The 27,953-nt window shown below is 45.0% G+C and overlaps 1 protein-coding gene across 2 annotated transcripts; it reads right to left on the reverse strand.

The window, feature by feature from the left end:
- Positions 1–27,953, reverse strand: LOC106655957 (hemicentin-1-like). Of its 2 annotated transcripts, none has more exons than XM_023460202.1 (10): positions 27,268–27,953; positions 8,635–8,976; positions 7,822–8,133; positions 7,139–7,290; positions 6,921–7,065; positions 6,283–6,576; positions 5,544–5,933; positions 4,143–4,496; positions 844–1,346; positions 1–622 (listed from the first exon to the last, which is right to left on the reverse strand). In XM_023460202.1, exons 1-10 carry the CDS (start codon positions 27,371–27,373, stop codon positions 116–118), a joined length of 3,105 nt encoding a protein of 1,034 aa, XP_023315970.1. In that variant the 5' UTR covers positions 27,374–27,953; the 3' UTR covers positions 1–115. The 2 variants fall into 2 exon arrangements, with proteins under 2 accessions (XP_023315970.1, XP_014232052.1); XM_014376566.2 differs by having other exon boundaries at positions 1–625.

Raw genomic sequence — 27,953 nt, forward strand, 5'->3', positions numbered from 1 at the left:
TTTTTTTTTTTTTTTTTTGCTCGTCGCAACGATCTTAAGAGTCGGTCGTTAGCCGAGGGCGACGACGTCGCGTAAAAGTTCACACTTGATATAGTCGGGGTTCGTTAGGTGGTGTCTATATACAGCTCTCCTGAACACGGAGACTCCTCGTGTAGACGTCTTGGTAGTGCGGCGCGGCGGCCCGTAATTGCGTCGAGTTGGAGCTGCTGCTGGTCGGGCTGGATCCGTCGGCGGTGGTGGCGGCGCTCGAGGCGCTCATGGCTGCCTGACACACGACCGCAGAGCCGTTCTGCCTAATCCAGCTGTCTCGCTCGTGAGAGGCCGGTATCGAGTCGCCGTGATCGCGACTGCCGTCGGCCAAGCAGTCGAATAATAGCCCGCCACCGCCCACTCGAGGAGCAGTAGCAGGACTCACGAGATAATCGGATCGACGCTCGGTTTTGTTCGACGCCACAACGTCCGGATGGTCGTCCTCGTCGTCGTCGTTGTCGTCGTCGTCGTTGCAGCCGCCGAAGCCGCCGCCGCCGCCGCCGTTGCCCACAATGTTGGACTTTAGCAGGGACGCCGCCGAGCAAAACGCTGACTCTCCGCTTCGCTGCTGCAACTCGTACTCCTGACGCAACTGCTGTGAACGCGAAAATAGTACTTGTCAACTTTGCCTCGCACACAAACCTCCGAATCAAGCCCGCGTACAATGGTAGTGCTCGCACTTCAATCGGCTCGCGCGTTCTATTCGAGAGAATTCGACAATTTCCCAAGATTATATGCATAGAGAACCGAAGAAAATTCGGGCACTTACAATCGTACGATTAAAGATAAAAAAGCTCTTATAGGAGTGCTCACCGTGCGCTGCTGAAGCTGCAGCATGAGTTTCTGCTGATGCTCCTCGTACTCCGTGGGCTGCTGCTTTCGCAGCTGACCGAGGATTGCGTTGGAGCCTGCCACGATGCTGGTGGTGAGCTGCTGCTGCTGCTGATGGTCCAGCGACTCGTAGCGGCCGTGGACGATGGTCGCGGTGGTCGGCTGGGCCGTGACGCTGCCGCCCGTCGTGACCACCGCCGCCCCGCCGCCCGAACAACCACCACCCATCTGCGAACTGTTGGCGTAGTGTTGGACCAGCTGCATCTGATGATGAAGCGGCTGGCGCAGTTTGACGCCGCCGCTGCTGCCGTTGCTGCCGGCCTGGTGGACGGTGGCGCGAGTCTGTTGTTGTCGCTGCTGCTGATTACGCCGGTACAGAGTCAGAGTCACGCCCACCACGAGTATACAGATCGCAGTTATGCTGCCGGCCAGGCAGGCCACCATCAGGCTGTAGTCGGCCGTTAAGGCATTGCTCGAGCCACGACCTGCGCAAATATATGACAACGCGTCAAGGACCAAATGTATGCTAAAATCGTCCAATAGATGACTGGACAAAAATTATCGTTATATTTTATTATATCATCGATATTATTCGAGCAGGAAACATGACACGTGTTGCAGCTTTTATTCATGAGCTCGACAAATTTTCGGACATAACTCGAACATTCGCTCGCGCGGATATACCGATCGAGCAATTTAATAACGTGGCTCTGCTTCCTCGAAAGTAACAATCATATAATATTAATGAATTCCATTACTCGTTTAAAAGTACGACCAAAGCAGATGTATATATGTACGTACGATGCATTGATTAATTTTTCATCGGGCAAGTTTTGCATCCTTGCATCCGTCGTAATTCGATACGCAAAGTTACGTTTTAATTATCGTTGCAATGGGAAATTTCGCGCGCGGGGGGAAAGGGAGAGGCCGCTGCAGCGCGCAGATATGAAACTTGCTCGGTTAAATTTACTTTTGCGCACAGCCGCGTGTCTATAAACAAGTCGGAGCGCGAGCGCAGCAGTAGCTCGGCTAGAAAATACCCGGGATGTGCACGTAAGCCGGCGTTGCTGTGCTTGGATGAAGGGCGGGGGGATGAGGGATGCACACGAGCAGCCGTGCGCCCTTCAGCTGTGCGCGGCGCTGCTGTAAACCGCATAAGCGCAAAACAATGGAGAAAACAGCTCGAGCTTGCGAGCTGGCCGAAATCGGTCTTACGAGCAGCGATGCACACGCATGCCAATACGTGAGCCGAGATTGCTGCTGGATGAAGCGGTCCGCTCGCAAACGCGTCTCTATACGTGTGTGCATTGTATGCTATATAGCCCAAGCTTGTGTGTGTAGGTGTGTGGCTGCAAGCTCATACCTACATGCAGAGAAAGCCAGTGAAAGAGACAGAGCGAGAGCGAGAGAGAGAGAGAGGCAAAGTGAGAGCCGTACCTATATATAGTTCAACTCTACGCTTGGTATGCTGTTTCTCGGCTCTGCGCCGGCTCGACATGAATAATCCATGAGAATGGAAATTAAAGACGATAAATGTGCTCCGAATGAGACAGCTGCATGGCCCTCGGGACTCTGGGCCCGCTTTCTCCTCTTTCTCCTCTCTCTCTCTCTCTCTCTCGCTCTCTTTCTCTCTCTTTCACTGTTTTATGGGATTTTAATTCAACCCGACTCGCAAGCTCCACGGTATAGCTATTTAAATTGGCCGCTTCTTCCATAATACGGAGAAGCGGGTATCAACGCCAGTGTTACAGCGACGCATGGCCCGGCTTTTTTTGCAAATGCGTCCCCGCCTACGTGAATGAACTCGCGGGCAAAGAACTTCGAGGCAGAGCTCATTTACCCGATGATAAGTATGTAGAAGAACAAGAGAACTATGTGGAGAGCAGCGGCCAAAGTACAAGTACGAGGACAAAAAGGGAGGCGAGATCCTTTTTTACACTTTTTTTCGCTCGTACTCCGGTATATTATCTTCAAAACCCTTCCTTGACCCTTTAAACGCTAAATACATTATAGCGAAATAATTGGAAATCTAGTTAGACAAGCTCTCGTAGTGCATCGATTATACACGCAACGAACTGATGAAATAATTAGTGGCTTAATTAACTCGCTGTATCGAATTATATCAGGATCCGTATTATATCTAAGCCACGCAAAAGATTCCCGCCCAAATGATTCGATCGACTATACAGATGCACATTGATATCCATTAGCCGAAACCATACGCAAATATGATCTTTCAAAGCTTCTATTCCTATATTTGGCCGCTCGAATCTCAACATACGTTGGAATTAATTATGATTGTTTTAACAAACGATCAAAATGACGGACATTGTCTCTCTTTTACTTTATATAGTGTTCTCGTGCAATTATGCAAGAAAGCACAAGGCAATTGTGCTTATGCATTGTGTGTATATACGGCACAAACATACACGTACACTCACGCATGCGTTCACGGTTATGGGCGAAAAGCACATTTGATACGCTATTCTCTTTCTAGCGCGGATCTGGGGAGAATGTCCATGAGTTAGAAAAAGCCAGAAAAAGCCATAAAATGTCGTCGTGCATTCATTATGGGCTTCTGTATTCATGAGGACTATACGCACTGGCTGCTCAACGCCTCCACCTCTGCTGTTGCTCTACCAGCACTGCTGCTGCTACGCGTCTCTAGGTTTCGGCATTTTCAAGCCGAATTTTGGACACGAGCACGTGAAATTCGCACCTCATTAAGAATTCAGGATGTTACGACGCGAAGCCCTAGCCCCTGGTGTAGTGTATGTGCGCACGCATATAAACGTAGGGTATACGTAGGAGAAAAGCTGGGTTTGCTCTAATGCCTCGCTATTATACATACACACACGGCGCGCGTAGCTATCGAGCACGGCACAGGACATTTGCACGGATGCAAAGATGCAAAAGACACATGCGAAAGAGACAGAGAGAAAAAGGAAAAAAAAGCAAGGTCCGCAAGAGCTGCTGGCGCTGTTGCTCGAGCCTGATGGCTCAAACGAAAAATTCCAGCTTTTTTGGCATTCGTGCTTGCGCATACACACTGCTTGTTGCTTGTGCGTGACGAAATTACACTTTTTTCGAGCTTTTTCAAAAACACGAAAGGCTCACACACTTCAATCAGACGACGTCTCTTGTCTCTAATATCCTTTTTTAAAAGCACGCGCTTTTGACACGCAGTAATAATTTCGTTTTTGTATTTTTCTAAAAAACTTCTTCTATCCAAGTCGATGAGTTGAATTTATGGAAGGCGGAATAGAACGATAAAAACTCACCGGTGGTGTACATGGCGACCCCCTTGAGAGTGACCGGCTCCAGTACGACGGGATCGCTTCTGCCCTTGGCATTGGTGGCGTAGAGGTGCAGCCGATAGTTGCGTCCGGGCTCGAGACCCGGTATCTCGAAGATGGGGCCGGTGGTCAGCGGCTTCACGCCGTTGCCGCTCGTGTCCATGGCCATCTTGTCCATCGTGCGATTTATGGCGATGGTATTGACGTGGTAGACGTTCTCGTCGCTGTAGACCTCGAGCTCGTAGCCGGTTATGGGCAGTCCGCCGTCGAAGCCCTCGCTGCAGCGCACGATGAGCCAGTCGGCGTCCCGGGCGTCGGTCGTTTTGAAGTCCTCGTGACCTGTGCACCCGCGCGCAAACGTCAAAGAATTATATTTTGGAACGTACAGATTTATATATACGTATGTGTATCAGCGACAGAGGCAACGAGCTCGCATTTACGTGCGGTGACTTTAAATGGCAAAAGAGACTTGATGGGCTTATTATTTAGATAGGATTTTAAAGTCAAAGCTTTTCCCAAAGGTGAAGAGAATACTAAAATTGGATTATGGTCGAAACAGTATTTCCCAAAGCAATATAATATACTGTAAAAGCAACGAAAGCAGCTAATTATTTTCGGACTAGAGAGCTGTTTCTCGCATAGCTTATACCGAGTTTCAGTTAGTCATGAAATGATATACATATTATTTATGCTATCCCCCAGAGAGAGAAAGATAGAAAGAGGGAAAGAGCCTAAGTGAGAGAGGTGAAAGGGAGCGCAGAGAAGCGAGGCAAGAAAGTGCACTTGTCGCTTCAAATTCGCTACCCACAATAGAGAGTAATCGCATTATTAATAAATGCGCAACTTTGCGAAAGCGAGTTATCTTTTGCTGGGGCTCCTCCTTTTTTTCATCTTAATTAAAATACACTTTTGCCAGCGCGCAGCTAATAAAATTTATATTGTTTTTGTAATTATACGACTAACTAGAAAATGATGATCCGGGCTCGAACGAGCCAAAAATATGTATATAAATTATAAATTTTCCATTGCGACAAATTGTATACATAGACGCGGTATGAACGAAGCAAGAGAACGCGGCGTTGGCTACAGCTCCGTGCCCAGGCAATAAATAAAAGTACGGAAGACAGCCTCGCGGCCGAGATTCAAACGCAAAATTAAAATTGAACAATCGATTAATCACGAGGCTTTTGCTCTCCATCAATTACGAAAATGCATCGTGCATCCCTGACGCTTTACGCACGCATCAAATCATATCTACATACATCAGCCGCGCGCGTCTACAACAAATAGCCATTGTGCGAGCACCGATCGCAAATTCATCGTCGCGTCTCTTCCTCGCTGCTTATGATTGTTATTATTCGTATATAAAAAAGAGCTCTTTCTCACCCATACGATAGGCGTAGGGTCCGGTCGACTGTAGCGCCGTGCAGTTCTGCAGCGGGTAGGGCTTGCCGGCCACGATGATCTGAAAGAGACAGGGCACTTTTTGCGTCCCGATGGAGTTGGTGGCCAAGCAGCCGATCGTTCCGTAATCCATCTCGCTGGTGGGCGTGTGATTGAGCCTCGAGCCGTGCCAATGATTCGTCACCAGATGCTGCGGCCTCATCTGCGTGTACCTCGTGGACGGTACGTTTTGCAGCTCGCCCGAATTATTGAACGTCCACTGGAAGCTCGTTGGCGGCGGTTTCGACTGGACGCCGCAAACGAGCGAGATGGTCTCGTGTTTCAAGGCGCCCACCACTTGGGTCGTGCTTCCATCCTTGCACACGGGAGCATCTGTAAATGCGCACACGTATTTTTTCAACGAGCTCGAGCGCGTTCGAGGCTCGAAGGCATCGCTTGTTTCATCGGAGCACAAGGTAGTTAGCATTTTCCACCGAGCTAATTATGAAAATCGATGAAAGTAAAACCGAGGCGCTTCTGTATTAGCCGGCGCGAGGATCGTATTCTTTTTTTCATGCAAATGAGTTCTCGATGGATGTAAGTGGATCTGCTTTTAGCTTCGCTTCGGCTTTCATATTTAGCACAGTAGCTGCTGGGAGTAAAGTCTAGTGGCGAATAGCAAGCAAAGAGCTCGCGTTTCGCCGCTGCATAAAGCGTTTCGGTGTTTAAGACGTCAACTTACACATTACGTCGAGGGTCACGGGCCGACTGGTGGCTTTGCCCTCGTCGTTGACAGCCATGCAGGCGTACTCGCCGGCGGAGTTTCGCGAGACGCTCTGCAGCACGAGCGAGTGTCCGCCCGGCAGTATGACGTTGGCCGACGCGTTGTGGAACAGCTCCCTGCCATCCTTGAACCAGCTGAGCTTGTAAGCCTTGGGATTGGCTTTAACCTCGCACTCGAAGTAGACGTCGTCGCCCTCGTTGATGTCGGTGGCGCGCAAGCTCGAGCCGAGCTTGATCGTCACCACGGGCACGTCTGCGGTCGGAGCGTAACGATATAATACAAATAGGACAAGTCGTCTTTCGACGTATCGGCTAATCAGTCTATAACTTTGATCGTCATTGTTATTATTGTCGTCATTAATGCATCATCGATCTTGCTGCTTATTATTAATATAGATTTCGCAGTCTTTGAACCTGCCAACTCATTATTTTCGAGCTTTGAAGTGGGAAGGGAATCGCGAGATATAGGTTGGAACTCAGGTTATCGCGCTTAATTAAAAACATGACTTTTACATGTATAATTCGATTGGCTCGAGGCTCGGTCGGTCGATCGATCGATAGAGGCGCGTGCAGGGTAAAACGTAAGAATTTACTCACAATGCACGGATAATTGCCATCTGTCTTCCAAAGCACTTTCGTAAATTACAGGATTCTCGGCTCTGCAAGTGAGGAATTTACCGTCGTCTTCTATCGTTGGCACGTAACTCATTATACTCTTGGTAATATTCTTATCCTCTACAAACTGCAAACGATCATCGAGCGTACATATGTATGAAATATTTCATTGTTGAACGAATCAGAAAAGTTTTACTCACGTTTCTCGCCATGTGCTTGACTTGGTGAGTACCTTTCCACCAGGTTATCACAGCCTCGGGTCGCGAGCCCGAACTCACGCATTCAATCTCATAGGTTCGCAGAGCCGAAAGATGAGCCTCTTTGTTCGTTATATTCACAGATAGTGGCTTTACTGTTTGTCAAAAAAAAAAAAAGGTTGGTTATTCTCCCTTTACTTTTTTTTACTTTTCACTTTTTCATACTGCAAAGATCTCGAGCGAACGGAGAATTACTTTTTCTACTTGTCAGAAACACATGTAAGACAGTTATTTTGATAAAAGATTTGCAAGAATAACTTTTTTTATTAGAAGTAGAACACTTTTTTATTTATAAACGAAACGAGGTTGTCAGAAAAAAGAGGAGCAAAAAAAAATTCTTATCTCGTAAAAAATATTTCCTCGAGTAAAATTAAAAATTAAAATTTTCTACTCGACAAAATGTTATCTCAAATTGTCCATTTTAATAATTTATGCCGGGCAAAGTACATAGCGCAGTCTGTACGATTTTTAATTAGCATTAAAGTTTGACAAATTTACAAGTCTGGTTTGAATTCAGCCAAGTCAATTTATAATTCAAACGATTCGACAGGCTTTGACCATCTATTAAGAGCGAGAGAAAAAAAAGGGGCAAAAGAGAGCTGCTACTAGTGCAAAGGCCGACTCACGATTAACGTCGAGCACAATGTCGGCGAAGCTCGGCTTGACGAGGGCCGTGTTGCTGGCCTCGCATCTGAGCCGCGCGTACAGCAGATCCCGGTTGACCCGGCGCAGGTCCAGCCTGTTGAGGGTGACGTCGTCGTAGTCGCGCGTAAACGTCTCGTCGATCAGTCGGCCATCCCGGTACCACGTGAGCCTCGGCGCCGGCCAGCCGCCCTGAGACTCGCACACCAGATGCAGCTCGCCACCTTCGTCGAGTGGCGGCAGGTTTTCCGCCGGACGACGACCACTCGTGTAGATCGTCGGCTCTTGCGGTGGCACTGATTGTCAAAGAGAGAACGTGGCCGTGTTATTTTTATTGCATCGAAGACCTCTCGATCGTAAGTAAGCTACGATACGATGATCGAGTGTCCTTGAGAAAAGTTATGAAGCGCTCGATTAAACTCGATAAACGTGCTACGAGCATTTTTTAACGCCTTCCAACAATTTTTATACTTTCCAGCGATGGCTGCTTAATATAATTTAATAAGTGATTCAATAATTAATTACTTAGCTTAATCAATTAGTGCGAATAAAAAAAAATTTTATGACTAGCTGAAGCACGAGCTTTCTTGATTAAAAATAAATAAAGCGGCGGAAAAAATTAAATCTCAAGATCGTGTGCGTATATAAGAGCTTTCGTCGAGTGCTTCAACTTCTAAAACTCTTCTTTCGACTTTTAATACAACGAACTCGAGCGAAGCGAGCTTCAAGAGGGCTTGTTCTATTTTTTTATTAATTCTTTTTTTCTCTCTTACTCCATCGTGAACGAGGTTGCTTACCAATAACAGTGAGGTTGACTCTTTGATTCACCGTCGGACTATTGCGATAATCGAGTCGACAGCGATAGATACCGGCGTCCTCGGGTGCCAGTTGATCGATGAACAGCTCGGCTTTCTTGCCAGGCGTGATGGTCATGCTCGCGCGATCGCCGAAAGCTTTCGGGTTGGACCACTGCTTGGCTTGGCTGAGAGGACGGGATCTGGCATCCGCGCTGTATATTGGCGAGCCCTCGTTCTCCGAGTTGTACCAGAATATCATGAAGGCTTCCTCGGGACCTGAGCCCAACTCGCAGGTTAATCGAGCACGTGAACCTGACACCGATGTCTCTTCTCTGAGTGGTACTGTCGAACAAAAAAGTGGACATTTCAATCGTTTATTTTAAAAACTTTTGAGATGTCGATACAATTTCCCGCATATCTCAAACTATATTATATTCTCTTTTTCATTGATAAAAGAGACATTCTGATTCATAATTCCTTGTGCGCGGTACGTGTGCTTTGTATTTTTTCGTCTTTATTTTACTTGTAAAAATAAATCTAAAAGTGAAGAATCTTAAAATGGCTTCCGATTGGTCGACTAACTTTTAACTTGACTTGAAATGAAATATAGCGACAATAACGTCGAAAATTCAAACTTCACATAAAACTGAATTGAAATTAACATGCCGTGAGAAGCGCGTATAAAATTTACTAGTCTATTAAAACAGTGAAACTTTATAGTTGTATTTTTTAATTTCATTCAATTTTAATCCAATTGATATATTATTGTGAGTTATAACTGCTTTACATGAATTCATGTTTACATTATTTTCTCACGCGTATAGTCTTTTGGCAAAAAGCCAAAACTTTGTCAAACCATTTTAAAAATCAATTTCAAATTCGCTCTCACAAAAGTCCGAGTGCATTGAGAGAGAAAAAAATTGGCAGCTCTCGGGTGGTTGATAAAAAATTGAGATAACGTAATCGCAAATCGTAACAACAATTTAAACTTGAAAGCAAGAGAACCAAGGCAGTGGTGCACGGTGTGCATCATAAGCATCGAACTTTGTAAATTAAAATCAGGAAAAGAGTATACAGCTGTGGGTCAGGAATAACGAGTGCAACTATACACGTACAAGCTCGACTTTCGCGCGCGGCGCGTTTGGCTCGAGAAAAGGCGACGTAAAAGTGGGGAACAGCTCCGACAAGGGGATGGGCGGGGGAGGCCAGAGATGGGCGGGAGAAAAGGAAAGAATGAGAAATGCAATACGAGAGTAATTGTAAAGTTTCAAGGCGCTAGAACGGTATGCTTTCATTAAAGTTCAATGGACGGATGCGAAGGAGTAAGTCGCGCGCGCGCAGCTCACGACAGGGGCACGACTCTTGACTTTCTCGCAAAACTAAGAGAAATATTAAAGTCACTACTCTTCTACCCCACTCGGGGAGCGATAGTGATGAGCCCGGACGAGAGAAGCCGACGACCATACGAAAGATGAAGTTGAAATTCTTTTCGACTAATGAATTGTTATAATATAGAACGCCTGGAATATTTGGCTGAAAATTATCGCGCAAACGCAACTCGGGCTGGGGTTTAAAATATCTCGATTATCAATTCTCTGCTCGTAAAAAAGCAATGACGAAGTTTCCGGGGGAAAAAACTACTACGAGCTCGACGTTGGAAAACATTCGTCGATCGTGGAGAATTTGATTTCATTGACTTCTGTGTTTTACACTCGCATCTATATATAATTTGTTTCTTTATTAAATCAAGGGAATAATATTTCAATAGCAAATCCTTTCAACGCAATAAGAGATTTTCTACGAATGCTTTGAATTTGTTGAAATTCAATTTTTGCGGTTTTAACCGTATTAGCTGATGAATAGTCGTCAATACGGAGCATAATAAAGACGAGATTGTACTCGAACTATTCAAAAGCTTGGCATATTCTAGTGGAATTGTAACAAGATATATAGCGACGTTCGACGAACAAACGAATGCCAACAACAGCAGCGATGAATCGACAATTGGGTCGTGCGAAATTTCCCTCGATGCGTAACGTAACAAAGCTCTGGCATACACGGTAGATAAGAAGTTGTCACGCAGTGGTGGCTCTTTTTTTCAGGACTCCGGGCTTATTCCGCGTGTGCAGGTGTTCTCGCAGCTTTAAAGTCATGAAATCCTCCTAACTCAATCTCGCTCTCTCTCAGCAAAGACTAGACGTCTTTTTTTCGCGCACTCGCGTGACCTTAATTTGTTCGACCTAATAAGTCGTGTATATATATCTCTGGATCTTTCTCCGACTGCGTTCGCAGCGGGGCGTCGCGAGCGCGCACACACACACACACACACACAAACTGCGAGCAAACTCGTTACGTGCATCAACGCCCGAATGAAAAAAAACTAAAAAAAAAACACCGGCCGTGAGATAGTAAAGAGGGACGGTTGCGGGAAAAAAGAGGAATAAGACAGCAAAGAGCAACGAAGCGAAAGTGGCAGAGATAAGAAGAGAAAACGGGTAAAGGGCAATACCTCCCTCTATCGCCAACTGCCGCTGCTGCTGCTGCTGCTGCTGCTGCAACCAACATCGCTTCCGTTCAATCAGGGGAGGATGTTTTCATTTACGAACTGAATCACGTTGTGTATAGTGGTCGGGACTATATACACGAAGCGAGAAAGAAATAGACCAGAGAGGGGCGAAGAAAAAAAAAGTCGTGAAAAGGAGTTAGATTTTGGTCACGATTGCTTGTTATTGCGTTCACGAGCCGAGGATTAATCGTAATCTTCTCTCGGATGGCTGACTGCTCCGCGAGCGCTAAGCGCCAGAGATTTTCTCTCTTTCTCTCTCTCTCTTCCTCTGTCCCTCTCTCTTGCAGCCAGCACTTGCTGATGGGCCTACCTTGCGCTGATCCGTGATAGATTGATAAAAAAAACGAGCACATTTTAGATTCAGTGCATAGCTTCTTTTTTCTTTCGCTCTCTTTTTCTCGATCGGGCGAGTCAATTATTTTTTTCAATTAATTCACGGCAACTTGCAGCTTTTTAACTCGATAAACTACTGAATCGCGAGTTGGAAATAAGATATATCGTGAAATGTATTTAAGGCGAGTTTTGAGTAATAAATCTGTACTTGGTAAACGTCAAGCTAGATACCAGAAAACAAATACACAATACGAGCTTTTTCGCCGGTGTACCTATATTTCCAAGTTCACACTTGCCAGTGACAAGAATGAAGCTAAAACAAAACATGGCGCGGCAGCAGCGCCACGGAATATTTTTTGGCCCCCGCGCAACATTGAAAACACGCACTCGCTGCATCGCCATGTATAATATACATTTTTTGCATTCTTTGTTCGCCTGTCATTGCCATAATACTCGCTGTTGCTGGCTGCGTATCTATAGATGCATAATTCATAGTTATTTTGCTCGATGGCTTTATTGATTTAAACGACGCGATCGATCTCTCAGCGAGAAAATCGGAATGAATACTTTGCATTACTCGTGAATCATGCGCAAGTGGTTGTACGATCGTCCAAATTTATAAGAATATATTTCGGCTTCTCTAGGTAAGCAAACGTTTATTCGTAAAAAATGAAACTATATCTCGCGATACACCCACATGTACACGCACATACTCTTATCTCGGGGCAAGAAGTATACGAGTTACGAGTAGAAAAAGGAGCATAATAGGCAAAGCCCGAGCGAGAAAAAGAGAGAGAGAGAAAGAGAGAAGTGAGACTTGCGACGCATGAGCGTCATAAGTTATAGCGAGAAAGCCGCGCATGCCTCGGGATAGCGACTGTGCTTAGGAATTTTTCACAATTCCTAAAAGTTTGACCAACGAGGAGCCATTCGTTAGATTTTTTCTTTCGCCAGTACACGAGGGAACGACGAAGCATATCCACGTAGGTACACGCAGCGCGAGAGCAGAGAGCCGAGGGAGAAAAAAATAAAAGAGGAAGAAGCGAGAGAGAGAGAGAGAGAGACAAGTAGTACGCGAGAGAAATTCGCTGCAGCTCGTATATGTATACGAATATACGTATACATAGCTATTCCGACGAGATGAAATTCATCCTCGCGTTGCAGTTTTTCAGCAGAAGATGTACATCTAATGCTCGAACTATTTTCGCGTAATTGTCTGCAATATAAACGTCGCGCTCTTTCTTTCTTTTTTCTACTCGTCTATTTTTTTTTTTTTTTTTTGGGAAAAAATCGAATACGAACACCAGTTTTGACGCGCCAATGTCATGCGCGATGTAAGAATGCAAATGTAATATGAGAAAACCGACGCTGCATCTCGCTCACTCTCTCTCTCTCTCTCTCTCGGCTCTCAAGAATAAAGTGTCCGCTTGGCATTTCAAGTAATAACGCGCGCGCTCGAGCCTTGACTGCACACATTTGCAGCAGCTCGAGCTTTTATACGGGCTTGCTTGATAAGTACCTCACCCATGACACATATTGCCCTCCAGCTCTTGCTTACATTTCACCCACTCGACAGCCACTGCTGTTGCTGCTGCCGCTGCTGCTACTGTTTTTTTATCCGAGTTAGTGTCACGCGACCTTTTCTTTTCTCCTTTACTCTTTTTTTGTTTTTCGGTACAAGCTTACGTATTACGAATAGCGATTCGTGCAAAAACTTGTAAATGATTTCATCTGCAGCTATAGGCTTACAGCGAACACGTTACTTTACATCAAAAGTAAAGTATTTCCATTTTTCTCAAAAACATGTTTCGACCGATGAATATAAAAACAAAAAAGTGTAAAAAAAAGTGGCGCGTAACCATGCGAAAATTTCTTGCAGAAAATTGACGCAGCAGCAGCAGCGGTGGCGTTCGTTTGTGCGCGCGATTCTTTTGGAAAGCGCGAGCATGCGCGCAAATCAAAAAGTTCTTTTTCCACTTTTACGTTTAAACGCACTCTCTGGTGAATGGATAAACGGCTGCGTTGTTTCGCCCTTTTTTTTACATTCCTTGCTCGGAAATTGACTCTGAAAGTCGAAAAAAGGCGTAGCATCGATTTGGAAAAAAATCATCTTCGCGCATACAGCTTTTGCGCATACTGTTTCTTTTTATCTCTCCTGTCGTGAAATGAAAATGGAAAAAGAAAGGATCGTAGCAAAAAAAAAAAAAGAACGAAGAACAGGAAGAAATTGAGCAGCCTTGCTGGTTTGTCACGGTGTACGTTGCCACGAGTTTAATTCATAAATTATATTTGTATATACTAATACACAAAGTCAAGCCGAAGCAAACTCCCGTGCAATTCAGTGCCAACATTTCCTGACTTTTGCCTAAACTCTATAACACGCGCTTAGAGAGAGAGTCTGGGAAATTGGTCGAGCAACGCACGGCGGCGGCACAGCCAAACTATGGAGAGCAAAAGTACGAGAGTAGCTTTTCGCATTATACACTTGGCTGTGCGCAAGTACTATAGATGTATGTATAGGTGTATCTGTATACATACACACAGACAGACAAGCAAACACGAACGACTCGCTCTCTCTCTCTCATTCTGCCTCTCACGAACGCACACTTAGCAAACGAGGTGATTCTCCGGCGCTTCTGCTTTGGCTCGATTGCGAGCGTACTGCTCGTGTGCAGCTCGCGTCCTCGGAAGGCAATTTTCGTCCGCGTGTACCTCCCCGACATAGTAGTAGTGGCAGCAGCAGTGGCGGCAGTGGCGGTGCAAAACTCGGAAGCACACATTACCGGCTATATATCCGTTTATCTCATTTTACGAATCGCAACTTCCGCGGCCTCGAAAGACTCATCTCTCTCTCTCTCTCTCTCCGTGCCTCGAGCTGCTCCACCTAGCCCAGATACCTTTAGCTCGACAGAGTTCACTTGTAACCCGACTCTTAACCTTTAGCCTACGTGTACTGCCTCGCTATATATTGGCTGTGCCACTGCACTATGCATGGCTTTTCTCTCCCCGCTTTCCCGAACTCGCCGTAAAAAAGTTCGATGCTTTTGCTCTATTAGTTGGCAGTTCCCGACCCTGCATTTAAAGGATCGCAACCGGCTTTTCTTCTTCTTTTTTCGAGCTTATTATAACGTTGCACTCTCGGCTCTGTAATATAGGTAACGGTATTTTGACTTATACGTTTCATTAAAAACTCTATTAAACATTACTTTGCGTTGGAGTTTCGATGCCTTTTATGAAATTAAAATGAGAAACAAAGCTCTCCCACGGAAATGCAGGCATTAAATTGTCCAAATTCGTACAAAAATAGAATCTAATTTTAAAAACAAACGAGGTTTAAATTAAAGTGCGCGCGATCCTGCGTTTCTCATCGTAGCGGACAAAAAAGAAAGCTGGAAACGCGCGCACCTCTGCAGCGAACAATAAAAAGCTGTTTGACAAACTACAAACGCGCAGCTGCTCGCATAATCATATTTAAAAGCAATATGCAGTTAGAGCTACCTCGGCGCGCGCTTACACACGCGCACTCACGTAACATTCAATAACAGCCTTATATTAGCTTTGGCAAGTACCTTTGATTGTTGCGCGAGGCCGTGTGTGTTATTCGAATCTTTGAAAAGAATAATCAAATCAAAAAACATATACGCGCGCAACATTGCGAAACTAGCATATATTACGTTTTCACATAGCTAGTTGCACACACGGCGAGGCAATGTATACGCGTGTAATGAAGTTGGAATATAAGCGCGCCGCGCGTAGCTTTCAAATCGTATACATCCTCTGCGCTGCGTTTACATATACAGTCTGCGTGAGCTACGAAAACACGCGCACACTCCCGACTCGGCCCGCCCGTTTTTCGCGTTGCACGTTCCTCGTACGCGCGTATCTCTTGCCTTTTTGAATAACATTTTACATTTTGCTTGGCTTGCTGCAGCATGCACATCATGCGAGGCACACTGCTACCCGAGCAAGCTTTCGGTAATGGTTACTGGCGCCCGGAGCCCCGACTTGTGTATACGTATATAGCCCTGAACGCTAGTACCAATGCAAAACGTTCTTGCCTACGTGTATACAAGTGTATGCAACAACGAAAAGTACAACGACTACGACTGAAGTAGCAGTAGCAGCAGCAGCAGCAGACGCAGCCAGAAGCGAATTTAGTCTGGAAATTTAATTGCGATTATTATTGTATAGAGGGCAATGAAAGTTGGCCATTTATATTCCAGACTGCAGGCTCGCGCGCGCTCGCAGCGGAGAGAAAGTAGCTTGCAAGCACTCGATAATACACGCAGCGCTCGTGCAAGCTCGAGCTGTTAAGTCGAATTTATAGAGCGAAAAGTTTTCTTCAATTTTGCCGAATACCATCCAACTCGCTTTCTTGACGTTTACTCGCGCTCTATATTGTACAACGCCCTATCCTCTCCCCCCATTCTCTCTATTCTTTTTGCACTTAACACCCCTGTACGACTGATGTACAATTTCAGTAAGCCGCTAATTTACTGCATAACTTGAACGCGCGTCTGCTCTGCCTTTGGCCCCCGCGCACTGCACAACACGAAGCTCAAGAATTTTGTAAGCTCCGTAGGCTGCAAGTGTAAAAAGCGCAAGAGAGAGAGAGAGAGAGAGAGAGAGAAAGAGAATATTCTAATTATAATTGCTGTCCGTCACTCGCGCCACTCGGCTTTTTTTTTACCTTTCCTATCCGGCTTGCCTCGTGTTTTATCGAATAAATACAGTATTTAGCGCGAGTGTGCTCGTGCATGCTATTACGTTTATACGCGTGCATTGTAATCGTTTCGCGGCTGAAATGCCATTTCGAGCGGCCGAGGCTATCATTAATATGAGCGATTAGCATAATAATCAAACGCGTATGTATATATTGGCTAGAGTATTTAAGAGAGAACTTAGAGAGAGAGAGAGAGAGAGAGAGAGAGAGAGAGAGAGAGAGAGAGAGCAGCAGCAGCCAATGTATACAGGGGCTGCTAAATCACGAACTTTAATCTCATTAGTGACCCCTTACGGTAGATGTTACCGCGCGTACACGCAATCCTTGCAATCCTGCAATGATTCCCTCGTCCGTTTAGCTTTTGATGAGCTCTCGAGCATTGCCGCAGCAGCAGCTCGCACAGAGTACTACATATATACTCTGTACGGTGCTCGTGCGCGAAACTCATCCCCGGCAATGCTCATTTTCTTGATAATAACGACGCGCAATAGCCTCGTCGTCGGCCGTGTCTACGTGACTTTGAAGAAAAGCCCAGGCTCGGAGAAAGATGAAAGTAAGTTGGCGACGACCTCGCAGCTCTGCGGTTCCTTGGCAATTATATTTAGCCGACCGAATGATAGTCGTCGGGCCTCCAGTCGAGTCGAGTCGAGTCAGTTCCAGCTACTTGGGTGCAGCCAGCCAGACATGCCGCAGCACAGTGTATACACATCGCGTAGTACAGTCTCTCTGTACTTTGTTGGACGCTACAAGTTGACCTCTCGACGTCCCTCAAGACAGGCCGACACGTCTACGAAACACTTATCCTCGCCTCTGCCTGGCATTGATCGATGCTCTCCTTCCTTAACTCTCCTACTACTACTACTACTACTGCTGCTAGCCAAGCGAAACGGCGCCAGGCAGTGGCGTTCCAGAAATGCTTGTCGAGCCGTGAAATGTAGCACAGCAGTCAAGTCTAAAGAGAGAGAGCGAGATCGACCAATGTGTCGATACCTATTCCTCCTACTTATCCTCCCTCGCGTGTATACGCAGTGTACACGCATATATACCAGCCGATCGGGTATTCTCGAAGAATACACATGTGCAGATTTTGTATGCACGAACGAACTATATACGTGTTGCGCAATACTCGGGGTTATTTTGATACATTGTCTCGAGGGAATTACGTTGCCGAATGAAAGCTCGCTCCGCAAGCTCCCCACCAAGAATCGACTTTTAAACGCTATTTTAATTGAGTCACAAATCCTTATGACATCTCGCATTCATGTGCTTTTTTATTCTTTCATACACCTTTACACACAGTTGATTAAGCGTATTAATATGCATAATGACACAACCCTCGGATTATCATATTAACAGTCTAAGGCAGCAGCAGCAGCAGCACAGCGGGCTCAAAATTGCCGACTAAACAATATATTTTTCGTTGGCAAAAAATAGGTGTACACGATAGCGTACTCCGGAGGATAGCGTCGTCGTCTGCGTTGTTGTCGTCGTCGTTGTCGTGCTATGGCGCAACTTTTTTTTTTATATATTCCAGCATCGCTGGCTCAACGACGCGCAAGAAACACGCAACATCAGGTGCGCGCTCGGCACTCCACACTATGTACGCTGCGCTGCGTATACGCGATAACGATCGAGGCAGTAGTTGTTGTTGCCGTGCGCCTCGTCGTCGCTTTATACCTCGCGCGCTCTATATCAGCCCGCAGCGCTCGTACATGCATACAACACACACACACGGACAACACATGCTTCATCGCTCATGATATAATACACGGTATATAATGCAAGTGTTGCACGTGCATCGTGATGTATACTTAAAACGCATCATTTTCCTGGGGACAGAAAAAAGTCGGCATAAAGAGTTACTGCGTGTTTATCAATAGGTCTAATGTACTTTCAACCGGGGGAAAAGAGAAAAAGTGACTTGCAATTTCTATACGATATTCTGGCATGTGATGTACAACCTGCATTTTCTCAAATGCGCTATATTATTTCTAATTAGCCAACTATTTTACGATAGAGTTCGAGTAATTATTTACCAGGAAACGTCCCAACGAATAATACATCGATGGCAGCTACAGGGATAATAAAAACTAGATTTACAGCTCCGGAACTTGTGATGATATTTTGCGACCCCTCTTCATGGCCGTGGAGAAATAACCTTTATTAACAGCTAAACAAGCTCTTGATATTATTTATCGACGCGTTATTGCCCTCGCCGTTTTACGCGCTCGTGCCAACTTTTCCAATTTTCAAAACAAACGCCACCTACGAGCGTATCCTCGCTGAGTTTAGTATTTAAACAGCTCGTTAAACACCGAGCCACATACGTGCGAGCCTGTGCTCCCGTGTATATATATAAGCCATGGCATGATCTGAATTTTTTACTCACGTCCGTAAAACTCACAATGAACCTAATGAATCGAGCTCAGGAAGAATAAAATATGTAACGTATAGTAATTTCTCATTGACAAGCCAACGATCGCGTACATCATTATTAATTCTTCAGGTGGAAAAAAAGAAACGGAATCAATCGAAGCGGATTGTTCGGTTTTTTTTCGCCTCGAAGCAAGGAAGCTCACTTACCCGAGTCTGAATTAATTTTCTGCAAGCTCTCCTCGATTATATACTAAATCGAATAGATTCTCCTATTTATTCTCCATCTTTAATACATTAACACGTGATTTTCATTTCACCTTTTCATCTTTTTTTATGAATATTTCATGCTTGCGAATTCATATACGTCATAGGTGGTAATGGAAAGTACGAAAATTTTATTTCATTAAAATCAATCTTTTCATTTTACTCTATAACTTTTTCCGCATGCCAGTGGCCAGAAGCGATTTTTGCGCACTTAATGTAGAATAGAAAGCAGTAGTATTCCAGCCATTTTCAATTACGAGTTAATAAATTAGTACTTAGTTCTAAAAAATAAATAAAAAATGTTATAATAAGCAAATTCCATCTCTGTAAATTTTAATTTAACATATCTGAAATGAAAAGCTTCTCGTTGTCGGTACGTTTGAGAGATCAGATTGTGCGTTAGTAATAAAGCCCGACGATTACAATTACTTTGAGTATTTACCGAGAATTAAATTTAATATTTGCACTTTTTTCATGTTCTTGAATGTACCCTCACGAGTAAACAATTTACTAGACATTTGTACATTTTTTTTATTATTTTTATCAAGCACGCGCGTGCAATCCCGGCACTCGTGCAGCTTTGAGTCAAGCGGAAAATAAAAAATTCAGAAATTATGTATTAATCTTTGAAATGAAAAAGAAAAAAATGAAAAAAAAAGAATGAAAGAGAAGCGAATAATACTTCGAGATTTCGTCAGCCTTACTAAGAACGAGTCATTTCGTGCGTTTTTCATTTCAACTAAAAGCTCCTTTATATTCTGCTTGAGGAGATTAGCTGTATTCTTATATAAGCTGGCCCGCTCAATTCGTTGGCAACAGTGATGGCAAAAAAAGGAAAAAATTATTATTTTCGCTAGACGTAAATGCGAAGTTTTCCATCAACCGAACGGGATGTGTATCTGCGCGCATATATATCTATCATTTCATAGAGTTCACCTCGCTCGAGTTTGAACTTTTAATCCATTGCATATACGAGACGTCGGAATATAATGCAAGCGAACGTTTATATGTATAGAGAGGTGAGTGCATACATTCACAGAGGTAGATTAGTGGTACTCCGGCTGCTGGGCAAATACGTGTGTACGAAAGTGTGCGCGTGCTGCTACTACCTAATACCTATATATGCTTATTCGGGGCGAAGTAAACCGAGTGTGCCACAGCGACTTCGTCCAATATTTATTGCATCTGTGTCCACAGGTATTGGTGTAGCCAAATATATCAATACAAGTCAGATACAGTTTAGTTTCTCTCTCTCTCTCTCTGTCTCTTTCTCTCTCGCTCTCGCAAGCGCGCAGTAGAGTATGCGGATGGGCAAAGTAACAACAGCCCGTGCGGCGGTGGTATTCCTCCTCTCGAAATATAGTTACAAGAACGACGTATATCTACATTGCATCCTTTATTCCGAAAATCGATGCAATACGAACGCGCGTGCAGTTGAACGCACGCCACTGCCGGACGTTGGCTCTCGGCTGCGAGAGCTAAGCCGTGTGTGTGCGCTGCAGACTGCACAGACTGCAGTGCAGTAGCAGCAGCACCAGTAGCGTCGCATAGCTCAACGAAGTTTCTGCACAATGCTGATGCGTGTATTCACGGCTGCTGCTGCTGCTGCTGCTGCTGCTGCTATGGCCATACATGCAGCCAGTTTGGCTATGCGCGAGGCTGTGTAAGTCGTCTACCGATTTCCGTATGCTCGGGGGAGACCTCGTTACTGCCTCTCGCGAATTGCTTTCTTTCATTCTCATTCGTTTTTCTGCATCGATCAGTGGCATTACTTATCATTTCGGAATTAGAATTGGAAGTCGCTCGAGCCAGCGAAAAGCTCCCTGATACGCTTACGCGAGCCGAGTCTCTTTACATTATTTGCCGACAGATATTCGCTTGTGGACATTTTCCCGCTGCGCGAATAATCGATTATTGCGCGGCTCGAATAACCATAGCAAATATTTACAATGACATTTGTAACTCATCGAGAGCATTTGCAATGTAAAAATTCGAAAAAATACACGCGTCAGCAGAGCAACGAAAAGCTCGATCGCCTTTTTTCTTTCCAATTTGACTCGCGACACTCGACACGATATTTTTGCATAACTGCTGTACAGAGGGTGAGCGACGCGTACAGGTATATGCATACCGCTGTTCGCGACTCGAGAGCTGTGTTATAGTTTCGAATATTTACATTGACCAAAAAATGGCATGTACATTCACGTAACTTCATTAAAAGTCGATCACTCGGCCTGTATCACTAGCCGCGGCCTGTGTACGATGCTCAACGTCCAATATTTCCACCTGCGCCTACGTGTATGTGTCTGCGTGTATGTGTGTGTGTGTGTGAAGGATTTTTCGATCGACCGATCGACGCCCCATCAGGACAGTGTAGAGCAGCGAGGCTGGCTGCGGTTGCGAGTGTACACGCCCCACATACAAAAACTTCACTAACCTACGTACCGTTTCTCTTTCTCTCTCTCCCGCGCAAAAGGTGGGGATTAATTATTCAGGAACAAGATTACAAAGCAATTTGTTTTCTGAAAATTTCATTAGCGATATAATTGCAGTCGCGAAGCAGTACTTTAAAATATACTCGGATTGCCTCTTTATGTGTGCACGCCTACGCGCATAGAGACAGAGAGAGAGAAAGAGAGAGAGAGAGAGAGAGAGAGAGAGAGGGAAGGGAAACACGCACAACACACTTTTATGTAAATGAAAATATTAAACTGCACTGCACACGCGCACGGAGGTAGTATAGAGAGCGAGGCAAAGTTCCGAACAACTTCATATATACCGATGAGTCTGTTTTGCTCGGGCTGCGCACGTAGTTATATATTGCCGGGGCCGTGCGTGTGGCTCTGTGTGTGTGGGTGTGCTAGCGCGCACGGCCATGTACGCAAAACAAGTATTGACAGACGAATTTTCGCCGCTCAATCGAGCGCGACGAATAGTCTGCACTGCTCTCTCGTCTCTCTCTCTCTCTCCGTATTTTGCGCGCCGCCATCGTCGAGCGCTCTAGCTTGTACTATATGTACAGACGGGATCGAACCTATATAAGCGAATATATATAGATCTATATAATATCGTAGCAAGTGTGTGCGAGGGGTAGAGAACTGCTTTTTTTCCTTTAACTTGTCTCTTGCGGATAACGCGCGCGACGCCGCGAGAAACGACGATTTTCCAGCGATGATTTTACGATATTTTTTCTACTCTTTCTGCATTTGCCAATTGCCATCCATAACGTGTGCCGAAAGTTTCTCTACATATATATCGGAGAATACCTCTTGTATGTATATGAGAAGCTGCAAGCTCGAGCAGTTTCAGTGCATACAGCCTCAAAGACGATCGCTCGCCCCTTCTTTTTTTCTTTTTTTTTGTATAATACGTACATTACGAGTAGCGAAACTTTTTACCTTAGCTGGAATGAAACAAATGTGCGCTGAAGAGCAACTTTTTTTGCCAGGAAAAAAATTTCGGTAAAACGCTGCTACGGTTTTTGAATAATTTCGCCGGAAAGAGCTCAACAGTTATACGAATGAGACTCTTCCGTTTATAAAATTTATCTGCTCGCGATTTCCACGATTCAACCACGTTGATTTCAAAAAGAGAGAGAGAGAGAGAGAGAGAGAAAGCCAAGCCGCGCACGTAAACGCCATCGTTCAATTTCCCATTTATCAAAAAGTAAGATCGATTTCAGGAGTTTAATTTTGCGCGTTGCTATACACTAGCCGAGCGGCGCGGCAGGCGCATCTAGTTCAAGAGGCCACAGCAGCAGCAGGAGTCGCAAGCCACCTATACAATACGTATATACACATGTATAATATGTGGCCGATAGTGCGGTAAACTAAACGAGTGTGTGGCTGGCTCTGTGTTGGTAGCGAGTATCGTACTTTCGAACACTCGATAATACAAGTCTCTTCAGATCTTTATGAGTCAGCAAAAAAGGTCCTCTTATTTTTCTCTTATGCGCTCCACCACACTTACGCGGCAGCTTTGCATTCGTGTGCGAGTGCACGTGTGTGTGTGTATGCATCCACGGAGGAAGTAATTTAAGCTGATATTCAAAAGAGGGTTCTTCATTAGCATCCGCTGCAGTAAAAGAACCTTAGCTGGCTATGTTAAACGAAAGAAGACGAAGAAGAGGTAGTAAAAAGAGTAGTAGGCCGTTATCGAGCCAATTAAATCAGAATTTTTCTTGCTGACTATTTTTCTCTTTCTCCGCCACTGTTTCCCTCCCTCCCTCCCTTTCGCCGGTAATATACTTTCGTCGCAAGCTCGCTTGCAAGCTGGCCGTGCACAACTTGTCTCGTGCATATAATACGTACAGGTGCATGTGTCGCGGTGGTGCACGAGCGAGTCAGTCTCACGCACCCCCGTCGCGACCAGCCGGGTATAAACGTTAAAAAGCTTTTACAAGTTGTTCCATTTTCCGAGGCGCGACCGAGAAATCAAAGCTTTATACAGACTCTCTCCCTCTCTCGCGTGTATACACGGCTGGTGCGGGTAATAGTACAGATATAACTCGAAGCTAATTACTCTCGGGTGGCTCAGAGGCGATGGTCGAGTTATCGAACTCCCTGATAGGAAAATTCAATTCATCCTTTCACTCTTTCAGCGGTATTACACAGTCGTAAAATTCCGCAGCGCGCAGCCTCTCTTTCTCCCTTTCTCTCTCGTTCTCTAACGCTTTTAATCGCATTCAGCGACGAGAAAGCAGCAGCGGCGGCGAAGCTCTCTCGCGTGCTATCTCGCTCACATCCTCTTTTCCACTCACTGATGACGACTCGCTTGCTCTGGCACAAAGTTTGTTACACCACAGACACTGCGGCTGTTTTTTGATGTTGCTATTTCAACTCCGGTGCTTCAACGAGGCACGCTACTACTGCCGCACACGGTTAACAATCTACCACGGCGCCGCAGAGCTAGCTAGTGCAAACATCCACTATGGATGTATGTGTCCTTATGTATTTGTATAAACTTGCAAGCACGTGCTCTGTGTGCAGGACTCTATGTGTATAGCGATATATCATAGGGCCATATATACAACAGTCAAACGTACTACGAAATTCCTCTCGTGTTTGTGTACGTGCATTATTTGTGCGCGACGTGGACTCAGTCAAATACGCACTCTTCGCTTGCATAGACGCGCGCACAAGATCTCGTAAAGAACTTGCAAGAGAGAATGCTAGATTAAAAGAATACTGTAACTGCGTTTCGTCTCAACGGAGCTGCGCGTATGAATGTGTGTGTGTGGGTGTGCAAACGCCAATGCATTCTTACACATTGTTAGAGCCAACACCTCGCCAACACACCTGCGTGTTTTTGCCTGAGCTCGTGGAATTAGTAATGGCCACGAGCATGCTTGCGAGATTGCTTGTTTCGACCCTTTCAAAGAATTCGGTACCGGAGCTTTCGAGCAATTTTTTCATGATTCGTACGTGGCTTGCTTGACTATGCATCGACATCAAAGGTCTTTGTTAATTTTTCGTTTTTCATTTATTTGCGGTTTTTATTTTCAGAATTATTAGAATGAAAACAAGCTCGAACAACAGCTTTTCAACCATATTATTATAATTACGGCTTTTGACGATTTGCGTTATTCGCTTCGAAAATTCGGACTGCGCATTACGCGTGAAATGACAACATAACTTATCGCACTCTGTTAAACTGTTATACGAAATAAATAACCAATAATCCTGTTCGTTATTATCCTATGCATTAATAATACTTAATACAGTGAAAACATTTGCAGTCCACATGCAAAATATTCACGCTCGATTGAACAATATCTTTCGAAATTAAGACTATTTCCATCATTCATTCGTGCAAAATTTTATGAAAAATATGTTATTTCTAGAGTTACTTAATTGGATTTGAAACTCTTTTCATTCTTATTAAACAGAAATTTTCAACTTTTTTACAGTTGAAATTTATGTAAAATAATACTCTGCGGAGTGTAGTTATATAGTACAAGAGAGGCGATGAAATAATAACTTTACGACTTTCAATAAAAGGAGTCTAAAAATAATAATGCTTTTTTTAAAAAAAGCTTTACTCAATACGAGCTTTTATAAAAAGGACATTCAGTCATTTTCGGAATTTTTTTTCGTTACAGATTTAAAACTAATGCTTTCTATGTAACATCAACGTGGGTCAGTAAATACTTAATGTTCGTTATTTAAAATTGAAACTTTTATTCGAATACCATGTCACTCGAATTTGTTCTTGAATTTGATTTAACTCGTAGAAAAATACAAGCAAGAAAAAATATCGAAGCATACATACCATTAAAAACAGAGGATAAGTATCAAAGAAAAGGGGGTCAACGGCGTTATTTTTTTGCCAACGAAATTTACCCGGTTACACTAAACTAGAAGCTAGAAAAATAAACAAAAATGTTGGGTACCAACGATGTTTGCACTTTACATGTTCGTAATGATCCTCGAGCCGAATACTAAAAATGTAATGAGTCGTCCATGAGCGGGTTATTTTAAAGCGATAGGATATAACGAGCGGGTAATTTACTCTCGATTAATGTTTCACGTATATGATCCGTTGTATCCATAAGGATTTATCACTTTCAAATATCAAAGCGAAGCTGCACAAATGAGCGAACCGCTACCCGTGAAACGGAAACTGTAAACGTTATAATGATAGCGCGGCTGCGAAATATTCATATTTTTTGTGCCAAAGATACTATTAAAAGGCTCAATTAACGCGTGCGCACTGGTTGCTATGCACACACGAGCCACGAACACGTACACTATGTATATCGAGTGCTTTCAATTTGTCGATCTTTTTGACCCCTCCTCAATCTCTCTTTCGTGCGAGCAAATAGCGGCTCGTTCTAAATTTGATTACTAGTCAACGCTACTAGATGTTTATAATTACACAGGAGAGCGCGGCGGGAAACAACAGCGCGGCGAGCTTTTGATTCCAATGAATTTCATTTAACTAGATGTATCGAGTCCGGTCAAAACCTCCAATGGTTTACCCACTTATGGCATGGTTGTTGTGTATATACACGCGGAACAATTTGGCGCTCGCGCCGGGCAAGTTTCTCTCTCTGCCATCAATGCGCCGCGATCCGCGTCAAACATTTATTTTACCTTAGCGCGGAAAATCCGAATGGCGTGCGCGCGCCCGATCGAGTCGATGAACAAAGAAGTATCGGTGGTTTCAATATCTGCCGTGCACTTTACTCGTGCTCATCGCGCTGTGTACGAGAGAGAGATATGCACGGCGCTGATTGTGTATTATATATTCTCGCGCCGATTGACAAACCATTGAATCGTACGGTATAAATTCTCTGCGGGGCTCGCAGCCATGCAGCGGTAACGAATAAATAGATGCTGCGATGCACAGCTGCATGGATATATACTTGGCTATATAGATGTACGTACGTATGTATGTATGTACGTATGCGGCGGAGTTTGGTAGTTACGCAGCGATTAACTCACCGACTGCGAAGCTCGTGGATGAGAGAGAGGGAGAGGAGCTTTACGGGCAAAATCGATGACGATGTATAACGCGACGAATTGAGCTGATCCTCAATGGGACACGCTTGTTAAAAAAAAGTCCAGAGACACAAACGTACTCGCCGAGCTTCCAATGGATCGAGCTTTTGTAGCCGTGGGGTATTATTTGCTCTCTCTCTCTCTAAAACTGTTGTAAAGCAGCTGCACCCAGTCTCGGTATATACGTACGAGTGCTAATCAACCGAGCGTTAAGTGACGAGTATCGTTATCCGAATGTCCTTTCTCGAATATAAAACGCAGATAAAGTATCGAAGTATAATATCGATATTTTGCAAGTTCCAACATCGTTACTTGGGGCAAGAAAAGTAAAAAGCAGCAGCGCATCTCTTTCCCTCTCTCCCTCTCTTTTTCGATGAGGCCGTGCCGGAACCGTGTGCACCGCTCGACGCAGATTATTATTGTGCGATGGCCGGTGGCCATCAAAAATACGACTCGTTCAGCCTGACACTCGGGAATGATAAGACTTATCGATCGCGAAGGCTCTCTTTCGGAACGATGCAGCGCGGCGGCGGTCCTCCACTACAAATAAATGGATTTCCCGTCGTAAAAAATATATATCCGGCGAAAATGTTGACCGTGTGATCTATACCCCGGAGAGAGCGGGCAAGGAGGACTGTACGATATCGGAAATCGAGCCACTTATTATATCAGTACAGGAGCGAGCGCGCGTCGCACCGTAAGGGTTTGTTATTTCGCGCGCGATATATCTAGGCAAACAAGAAGCCTCTTGCCGCGGCCCCCATATATTTCGAGCGACGAGCGACGAGCGAGAAAAGGAGGTAAAAGGATAGAATAAAATATCGGGAGGCGTCCGGTCGTAAAAGTGCGAGGGCCCCCATATCACTTACTTGGCTCATCAACTCTCTGCGGTCCGACGAAGCGAGGACCAGCAGCGAGCAGGATCAGCGTTAGCATCAGCAGTTTTGCGGCTCTCCTCCTCCTCGTCATCAGCATAGTATTGTTGATGATGTGCGGCCGCTATACGTGTTTATTCATGTAGCACATGCATCCGAGAGCCCACGAGTGGCGGCCACTAATACACCAGCGAGTCGCAAGCACACACACGTACCCAAATGCATAGGTGTGCGCTCATACATGTATGGATATATCTGTACATATAACCAAGGTGTGTGTGTACAGGATGGCGCACTTTTATGCACTATTGGTCAACGGCGCCGCGGGCAATCGGTCGACGCGACCGCGACTTCGATCACGAACTCGGAGCACCTGATCCTCACGATTATCATGGCTGGAAGATCACTGAACTCGCTGCTGTATAGCTACGATTTATTTCGCAATCGCTACTCTAATCACACGCGGTCGTTCGACTCTCGCCTTCGAGAGCAGCCCCCCTAACACTCCATCTTCGTTTCGGAACTATGATGTCTCACTTGAACTTGCAACAACAACGTTTAAACATTTTCAAATCACGCAGCCGTCTGGAATGCGCGGAACGAAGCCCGAAGCTGCTGCGCGTGAGCGAGTTTGTGGAACGGCGGTGGGGCGCGTGGGCTCGACGTGCGTCCAACGCGCA

This window comes from Trichogramma pretiosum, unplaced genomic scaffold, assembly GCF_000599845.2.
Source record: "Trichogramma pretiosum strain Unisexual culture from Peru unplaced genomic scaffold, Tpre_2.0 scaffold140, whole genome shotgun sequence".
NCBI classification, from domain to species: domain Eukaryota; kingdom Metazoa; phylum Arthropoda; class Insecta; order Hymenoptera; family Trichogrammatidae; genus Trichogramma; species Trichogramma pretiosum.

Bases quoted from the DNA above. Each gene is read 5' to 3' on its own strand.
- LOC106655957 (XM_014376566.2), bottom strand. From the start codon at position 27,373: ATGCTGATGACGAGGAGGAGGAGAGCCGCAAAACTGCTGATGCTAACG. The intron at 4,497-5,543 runs GTGAGAAAGAGC...GCGGGTGCACAG, and splicing joins ACCCTACGCCTATCGTATGG to GTCACGAGGACTTCAAAACG. The intron at 1,347-4,142 runs GTGAGTTTTTAT...ATATTTGCGCAG, and splicing joins GGTCGCCATGTACACCACCG to GTCGTGGCTCGAGCAATGCC.